The 9,338-nt window shown below is 49.7% G+C and overlaps 1 protein-coding gene across 4 annotated transcripts in view; it reads right to left on the reverse strand.

Annotated features, from left to right (window-relative positions):
* DLEC1 (DLEC1 cilia and flagella associated protein) overlaps positions 1-1,413 on the reverse strand; it is a 67,443-nt gene extending 66,030 nt beyond the window's left edge. For 2 of the 4 annotated variants that reach the window (XM_031663473.1, XM_031663472.1), the window contains exon 1: positions 355-1,409. In XM_031663473.1, the coding sequence (XP_031519333.1) occupies positions 355-762 (408 nt within the window). In that variant the 5' untranslated portion in view covers positions 763-1,409. Of the gene's footprint in view, positions 1-354 lie in introns of all 4 variants that reach the window. The other 2 variants (XM_021934564.2, XM_021934565.2) reach the window with 2 other exon arrangements.
* Positions 1,414-9,338: the final 7,925 nt, after the last annotated feature.

Below are 9,338 nucleotides of genomic sequence, written 5' to 3' on the forward strand. Positions count from 1 at the left end.
ATTGTGATTTGTGATACAAAGGCACCCCAAAGCCGGGTGACTTTTGGCTTTATCACCTCCATGGAACAACTATTCAGCGGTCTGCCACAGTCGTTCATTGATATACGCAATATATAACGTATGTGTCTAGAGAAATACAGACAGGTGCTATAGATATATGCCGCACGTTGTGTGGTATGTGTGGTATTTGCATATATGTGTGTATGGATAGAGTGTCCTTCCACTAGTAATGTCGGGCCCACTTCGGCATGATGGGCTTTTTCTCAGCTGCAGCCCCAGATCCTGGAACAGCACCTGGCACCTGGCCGGCGCTGACGCGTGCCGAGCGCTGAGTCCCCGGCACCGCCGCGTTACCTGCTGCAGCTGGTCCACGAACTCCTCGTGGCGTTTATTTTCGCTGCCGCGGGCCTTGATCAAACTTGCGCTCACTTCGTCGCCGATGACCTCGGCAGAGTACAAGTTGCGGAAGACACCGGTGAGCAAGTACGAGATATCTTGGGTGCGCAGCGAGGAGGGGCGCAGACGAAGCAGCTGAGGCTCGGGACGCGGCGCCAGCGCAAGCTGCGTGAAGCGGCGGGGCCGGGCTGCGAAGCTGTAGTGGAAGCCCTCGGAGTAGGAGAGGGAGGAATACAAGGACTTCGAGGTGGGCTGGCTGGGGCTGCTGGACTCGGCTGGTGGCGAAGTTGGCGCCCACATTGTCCCCTGGCACTTGTTGGTCCGGGACGCTAAAGATCCCCGCTTTATGGAGCTCCTGGTCTCCATGGCAACTGAGACGCGGCTAACTCCCTGCTGCACTTCTGCTTCCGGCCCTACCCCTTCCGCCTTGCCTTTCTCTCGGATCACGTCATCGCTGTGGTCATCGTAAACATTCGCATCTTCAGCATCGTCCTTTTAAAAGTGAGCTTACTAAGTGTGAGGACCCATGGAGAAAGGTTTAATTGACACAGCCAGGCCTGTCTGCAAAACCTTGTACCTAACTACCTACCTTCATCCATTCTTTAATTTGTTAAGCAACTGTTCATTCACTCATCATATTTATTGTGTAAAGATTGTGTTTCAGGTCTGTGCTGGTAGCTGAAGATACCAAAGAAGTATGATGCTGCTTCTGCCTTCAGGAAGTGCACATTTGTGTATGTGTGTGTTTGTGATGAGGGCGGTGGGTGTGGAGGTAACAGTAAAACAACTGTACTTTAGTGGATTAAGGCCAAGGTGGAGATAAATATTGGTTGTCATGGAACTACAAAGGAGGACAGGAACTTAGTCTGTAGAAGGAGTGATTACTTCTTGGAACAAATGAAAACCAAGCAGAGATTTCAAAGAATGAGTAGACTGAACATCATTAGTCATCAGGGAAGTGGAAATTAAAACCACAATGCAATACTACAGTTAGTAGAATGACAAAAAACAAAAAAGTACTTAAATAAGAGCCAGGTGTGTGTAGTGGCTCACACCTGTAATCCCAACACTGGGAGGCTGAGGCAGGAGGATCACTTGAAGCCAGGAGTTTGAGACCAGCCTGGGCAACATAGGGAGACCCCATCTCTACAAAATATTTTAAAATGTGGGAAGGGCTGAAAGAAATTCAGGAGGAGTGGAACTTAAAAGAGTGTGAGGGTGGAGGAATGGCACTGATAGGTTAGGGCCAGATCATAAGCGGGTTGGTAGGCCACAATAGGGAATTTGGACTTTATTTTGAGGGCAGTAGGAGGTTCATCAAGGGTCTTAAGCTAGGGCATGTCGTGGTCAGCTCTGTTTTACTAAGATCATCCTGATTGCTATGAGAATAGACAAGAGAGGCAAGAGGCATCAGAAAGTTCAGTTAGGAAACTAGCACAGAGGTTAGGAAAGAGATGAAAGAAGATTGGATGAGAGAGAGGGAACGGAATTGGAGATAGATCCAAAAAGTAGAATTGACAAGACTTGCTGGTGTATAATGGGAAGTAAGAAACAGGCACCAAGAATAACTCCCAGGTATCCTGTGTGTGCAATCAGCGGGGTGATTACAGCATCACTGAGATGGAGAAGAGGACTGCATTTGTCCAGGGCAGCAGCATGACATCACATTGACTGTTGTCATTTGCACACCATGGCTTTTGCTCACAGGTGATACAACCAACCACTTTATACTCCACGGTGAGTTTGCTTGCCTTACATCCTGAAACTCACTTCCAGAGATGATTGCTAGGATGCTTGCCCACACACCTGGGCTACTTCCACTTCTACTTCTCTTAGTTGGGCCTGGCTCTCTCTTTTGTCCTTTCCAGTACTTTTCTGTCCTGAGAGCTGAGAAGCCAGGGACGCCTGCCCTGGACTGCATACTTGAGAGGCCCATCTCTGGCTGTCCCCCAACTGCACTCTTTCCCACAGAGTAAGAGACCACAGGGCCAAGATGATGTGCCCCGTGCCCCCTCTCCAGGTACATGGGACCCCGAAAGTATGTGCCCACATGTCCTGAGTTCATTCCAGGACCTATGCAGGCCTCTTCTTTAAGTCAGCCTCTCAGGGCTGACTTAAAAGGGTAGCTATGGTGAGGGGAGGAGGAGGGAAGTGGAGGGAGCTTTGGCAAACAGGCGTTTCTCCAATTTTCCACAAGCATGCAAGGCCCCCAGTGGTGCAAGAAGGAGCTGTGGGTAGGAAGAGGGGTGTAACAGTCTGGGGCCTCCATTGCTCTAATGTGGCAAATGGAGCCCCAGTTGGGTGGTCTCGTCAGTTAGGAGCAGTTCCACTTGTGGAGGCTCCCTGGCCCCCTTCCCTGTTATAGGGAAGGACAGGACAATGGACTCTTGCCATTACTTTTGGCTTCTCTATCCTGCCTCTAGACAGCCTCAGAGAAAGTCACAGTGTCTGACTAGCCTGGGAGAGGTCTCCCTTTGCATGACCCCTCCCACCCTCTGGCTCCAGGCTAAGGTCACCAGCAACCGTCCTGTCTTTCCAGAGGCAACAGCCACCCCTCAGTCCTCATCTCAGCAGCCTCTGGTGCTGCTACCCATTCCCTCCAACTGATGCACTCTCTTCCCTGCCTCCCTATTTCTTCTGTGCATCACCTATCTCCACCCTCGGGTCCCTGTTCTACCAATATCTCTCTGCTTGATAAACTGGATTCATCCCTGATTCCACCATGCCCGGCATTCAATTTGTTTGCTCCCTGGCTAACTGGAGAAATGAATGACTGCAACCCTATACTGGTAACAGGTCTCAGGTCACTTTTGGAACCACTCTTCAGCTCCCCTCCCCTGGGGACTTCATCAGCACAAAGGGAATTCCTTGTGAGTTGCTGTCTTCATTTTATAACCTGTTCTATTGACCATATTTTTGTTTGTTTGTTTACCTCTGCGTTCCCACACACATTTTTGGCCTTTACTTTTTTTTTCACTGCTTTTTTCTTTTTGAGACAGGTTCTCACTCTGTCACCCAGGCTGGGGTGCAGGGGTATGATCATGGCTCATTGCAGCCTCAGCCTCCTGGGCTCAGGCAATCCCCCTGCCTCAGCCTCCTGAGTAGCTGGGACCACCGGCGTGCACCACCATGCCCAGCTAATATTTAAAATTATTTGTAGAGACAAGGTCTTCATATGTTGCCCAGGCTGGTCTCAAACACCTGGATTCAAGCAATCCTCCTGCCTTCACCTCCTGAAGTGTTGGGATTACAGGCATGAGCCACTGCACCTGGCGTTTGGCTTTTTTTTTTTTTTTTTGAGATGGAGTCTTGCCCTGTCCCCCAAGCTGGAGTGCAGTGTTGCGATCTTGGCTCACTGCAAACTCCCCCTCTCAGGTTCAAGCGATTCTCCTTTCTCAGCCTCCTGAGTAGCTGGGATTACAGGCACACACCACCATGGCCAGCTAATTTTTGTATTTTTAGTAGAGATGGGGTTTCACGATGTTGGCCAGGCTGGTCTCGAACTCCTGACCTCATGATCCACCCACCTCAGCCTCCCAAAGTGTTGGGATTACAGGCGTGAGACACCACGCCCAGCCAGATGTCCAACGTTTTGATTGCAAGGAAATTTTTGCTTATCTGTGGTGGTGGATATAATGAACATTATGCATGGACCTTTTTTTTTTTTTTTTTTTAAGCTTATCAGCTATTATTAGTGTTAGCGTATTTGATGTGTGGCCCAAGACAATTCTTCTTCAGGTGTGGCCCAGGGAAGCCAAAAGATTGGAGACCTGTGTATAAAAACAAATTCAAATAGTACATAAATAATGAAAAGGAAGTGTCTTCCTCTCAGTCCTTTCCCCCAAATTATTAGAGTATTTCTGCATACTTTCAGCTGTTTTTTCTGCCTGCATGAACACTGATATTTGTCAAGACATTTAAAAAATTATTTAAAAACAGGCCGGGCATGGTGGCTCATGCCTGTAATCCCAGCACTTTGGAAGGCTGAGCAGGTGGATTGCTTGAGACCAGGAGTCCAAGACCAGCCTGGCCAACATGACGAACCCTGTCACTGCTAAAAATACAAAAATTAGCCAGACATGGTGGCACATGCCTGTAATCCCAGCTACTTGGGAAGCCAAGACACAAGAATTGCTTGAACCCGGGAGGCAGAGGTTGTAGTGAGCTGAGATAGTGCCACTGCACTCCAGCCCAGGTGACAGAGTGAGACTCTTGTCTCAAAAAAAAAAAAAAAAAAAAATTAATAACACAAGTGAAATAATGTTATACATGGATATTGTCCTGTCATTTGTATTTTTCACTTATTATATCCTATGGCAACTCATGGAGAACTACTATTTTTTTTTTTTTTTTTTTTGCTCCTATAAATAATGCTGTAATGAGCAACCTTGTTCATGTTTGTACATACTTTGCATAGCTGTACAATGTTTCTGTGGAATAATATCATAGAAGTGCTTGGCCAAAGGTGTGTACATTTTAGTAGCTGAGATACTGCCAAAATGCCCTTCAAAAAGATTATACCAGAATATAATCCCATATGCAAAATGTAAGAGTTCATGGACATTTTAAACGTTTTGAACCATATCCCAGATTTTTTCCCTAGCTCACATCTCCCTCCCAAACTCCGGACTTGTACATCCATCATGTTCTTGACATCTGGATGGTACCTCAAACTTAATGTGTCCGAAATCGAGTGCCTACTCCTCCTCAGCCTTCCCCATTTCAGTTAATGGGAGCTCCATTCTTCAGGTGTCCAGGTCCAAAATTTGGAGTCATCCTTGACTCCTCTCTTTCTCTCACAGCCCCCACCAGTAATTCCTGTTGACTCTACCTTCAAAATATATCTGGAATCCTATCAATTTCCACACTCAACTCCTACCTCCAAGGTCTGAGCCACCATCCACTCCCACCTGAATCGGGTATTACAAGAGTCTCCTCACTGGGCTCTTGCTTTAGCCCTTGTCCCTCCATGGTGATTTCCAGCAGTCAGAGGATTCTTTTTACATTAGTCAGATTATGTCCCTCCCTGGCTTGAAGCCTTGCAAGTACTCCCCATTTTGCCCAGAGTAAAAGTTGAATTCTTTTTTTTTTTTTTTTGAGACAGAGTGTCGCTTTTGTTGCCCAGGCTCGAGCGCAGTGGCGCAATCTCAGCTCACCGCAACCTCCGCCTCCCAAGTTCAAGCGATTCTCCTACCTCAGCCTCCGGAGTAGCTGGGATTACAGGCATGTGCCATCACGGCCGGCTAATTCTGTATTTTTAGTAGAGATGGGGTTTCACCCTATTGGTCAGGCTGGTCTCGAACTTTCGACCTCAGGCAATCCGCCTGCCTCAGCCTCCCAAAGTGCTGGAATTACAGGCGTGAGCCACTGCGCCCGGCCAAGTTGAATTCTTTTTTGTTGTTGCTGTTGTTTGAGACACAGTCTTGCTCCGTCGCCCAGGCTAGAGTGCAATGGTGCAATCTCAGCTCACTGCAACCTCCTCCTCCCAGGTTCAAGTAATTCTCCTGCCTCAGCCTCCCAAGTAACTGGTATTACAGGCGCCCACCACCAACCACTCCCAGCTAATCGTGTGTGTGTGTGTGTGTGTGTGTGTGTGTGTGTGTGTATTTTTAGTAGAGACAGGGTTTCGCCATGTTGGCCAGCCTGGTCTTGAACTTCTGACCTCAGGTGATCCACCAGCTTCAGCCTCCCAAAGTGTTGGAATTACAGGCATGAGCCACCATGCCCAGCCGTAAAAGGTGAATTCTTACAAGGCCCAAAAGGACTTGGTCCCGGTTACTTCTCTTTCTCCTTCCATGATCACCCCACCCCCCACTTCCCGGTTCCCTTGCTCTCACAGCTCCAGCCGCACTGGCCTTGTCCTCCTTGCTCGTCCTCCAGCATATCAATGCCCTCCTGCCTGTATTTCCTGTGCCTGGAATCTTCTGTCCAGATATCTCTAAATGTCTCAGTCCCTCACTTCTGTCAAGGCTTTGCTTGAATGTCACCTTTCCCATAAGATCCAGCCTGATCAACCCCTTTAAAATTTAATTGGCAGGCGGGGTGAATCGCTTGGCGTCAAGAGTTCAAGAGCACCTTGGCCAACGTGGTAAAACCCTGTCTCTATTCAAAATACAAAAATTAGGCGGGCGTGGTGCCACACACCTGCAATCCCAGCTACTCAGGAGGCTGAGGCAGGAGAATCACTCAAACCTGGGGGGCAGAGATTGAAGTGAGCTGAGATCACACCACTGCACTCCAGCCCAGGCAACAGGGCGAGACTCCGTCTCAAAAAAAAAAAAAAAAAAAAAAAAAAAAATTTAACCCTATCCCATTCCTGGACTCCTTTATCCGACTTTTTTCATTTTGCTTATTATCTGCTAATATCCTATACAATCCATTTCTTACATTTGTTAAAATGTCTCTTTTCTTTCCATTAGAATTTGGGCTCCAGGAGGGCAGGAGTTTTTGGTGTGTTTTGTTCACAGATGATTCCCAAGCCTCCAGAACAGTGCCCAGTACACAGGAGCTGCTCAATAAATATTTGTTGAATAAGTGACATAGCAGAACAGTTTTCAAATGTGGGTCTCTTCAGTTCACACACCCCTTAAGTGTGCTTCCTCCCTCAGGTGAGTTAGCCTCTGCCTCCTCCTTCAGATAAGGGTCTGAGGGCAAGTTTCCTGACTGTTCCCCACACCAAGCACTATATTCTGCCTCTGGGGTGGAGGTGAGCATTGGGACAGTCCACAGTGAAATAAACATCACAGTTCCATTTACAAATGAATACACAATAAAATCCCACAAATATAATTATGGAATAGTAACCCCAAATAATCCCATACTGTCCTGGGACTACCAGCAAGTCCAGTTCATTATGTTATGCCATAGTTCACTATGGCATCCTGGATCCCCGGAAGGTCAGGACCTGAGGATCTGACCCTGCATGACCTGAGGACTCTCACTTTGCCACAGCTGCTCCCTTGGGAGGAGCAGCCTTCACTTCACTTTTCCTCCTGATGCATCTGGACTTGGGCCCATGACCCTCTGGAGGGAGCTCTTATGGGGGTTTTGCAGCCCTCGAAAGCAGCAGGGGCATGAGCTTAGACCAACAGCCTCAGGCTGGGCTCTGGCCACCTGGATCTGTAGAGGAGGCCAGGCAGAGGACGGCTGTGGGAATATGGGATTCTGGTGGCCTTCTAGCAGGTACTTATTTGTGCCCTGTGCTTGCCATCCATTATTTCTGCCAATTCTAAGGATGATTATAGCTCCTGATTGAGGAGCTCAGAGAAGCGAAGTCACTTTTCCAAAGTCTTAACAGCAGGAAACTGCAGAGCCAAGATTTAAACAGCCCCTTCACCCGTATCCTGGAGCAGGGGCTCTTAAGACAGGGAGGGGGAAGAATAAACCCCATCCACCTCACCTACCCAAGCTGGGCTAGGTTTGCATTTCATAGGGCGGGGACTAGAAAGGGCCAGCCCTGAAGCACGCTTGTAGCCTGACCATCCTGAAAATTGTCATTCTTGGGTAGATAATACCCCCTCCTTAGGCCTCCAGAGAAAGTGGTGATGGAGAGGCCAAGGGAAGTGGCTTGAGGCAGGCACTGGCACCAACACTAGGTCTCTCTTCCCTGTCTCCAGTGATCCCAGAAACTCCATCACCCCATCCACCCTCACACAGACATGGAAGACTGGGCATGGTCAGGAGAGTGAGATGCCAGAAACTCCCCCATTAAAGAACTAGTCTTTGGGGCATGTGTGGGCCCTCTGTGCACCCAACTAAGCCTGCCAAATAGCCCTCTGAGTCACCGGGATCTCAGGGCATCTTGCACAGGCAACTGAGAGCTGGGTTTTAAGGAGGGTAATTTAGGCACCTGGCCAGGGCTGGGCCCACAGACAGCCCTGGGAGTTGAGGGCAGAGGGAGTGAAGGCAAAGGGAATGGAATCCAGCAAATTTGTGGCTTGGGGCAAAGCCTCTTTGCGTCCTCTGAGCTCCAGTACCTCCACACATGTTCGGTCGTACCGCATAGGCTTACCTGCAGCAGGAACCAGCAGAGCACCTCCCAGCCTGTGAGAGCCAGGAGGGGCCCACAGACAGGGGAGGAGAGGAGAGGACTGGAGTGAGGGCTGACCCACAGCTCCAAGCAGCCACCGGGTTTCTCTATGAGCAGGGTGGGGCCCAGCCCTCATGTCTGGCAGAACCTGGTTGCTTGTGCCAGCTCTGAGTCAGCAGTGCCCATCCTGCCCAAGAACCCTGGGCTAGGGAGGAGGCTGCAGCTCCTATGTCTGTGTCAGGGGCCAGAGGAGGGATTCTGTGAGGTGGGTTTGGAGCATGCAAAGAAAGAGCCTGGCTGCAGCCCCCACCATGGTACAGAGACAGAGGGAAAGGAGAGGCTCCCAGGTAATGTCCTGGCTTGGGGCCTGGGGCTCAGAGTTGGGAGATGATGTGAATATATAGGAATGATGACTGAAATGAAGCCATGTCCACTCCTGGTGTCAGAGTTTCATTGTGACGATGCCTAGGAAGAGGAGGGGGGCTTGAGGAGGCCTGACTTGCTGAGTACAGGGGCTTGCAGGCTCCAGGAGTATCAGAGGTGCAGGTGATAGGCTCCAAGGCCTGAGGAGGCCCCCAGAGGGCAGAGAAGGGGACCCTTCTTCCCCGCTGGCCCCCTGTATGGAGGTCCAAAGCAAGGCCTGCCAGTATGGATTTGCTCATCCCTCAGCAAACATGGGGTACGGCTCTGGGTGGAAGGGAAACCAAGGAGGGACCTGACAGGCCTGCCCAGGGCAGGGGTGTTCGCACTGCAGGACAGGATTTGAGCTGAGTGCCAGGTAAGGGGTGAAGGCCCATCTGTGGAGAAGGGGCATGCAGAGCAGGGGGCTCTCCAAAGCCCGAGAGTCCTGGTCCACTTTTAACTCCCAGAACCAGAAGACTGACCTTCAGCTGTTCCACATCCCTTATTCAAG

This window comes from Papio anubis, chromosome 2 (assembly GCF_008728515.1).
Source record: "Papio anubis isolate 15944 chromosome 2, Panubis1.0, whole genome shotgun sequence".
NCBI lineage: Eukaryota > Metazoa > Chordata > Mammalia > Primates > Cercopithecidae > Papio > Papio anubis.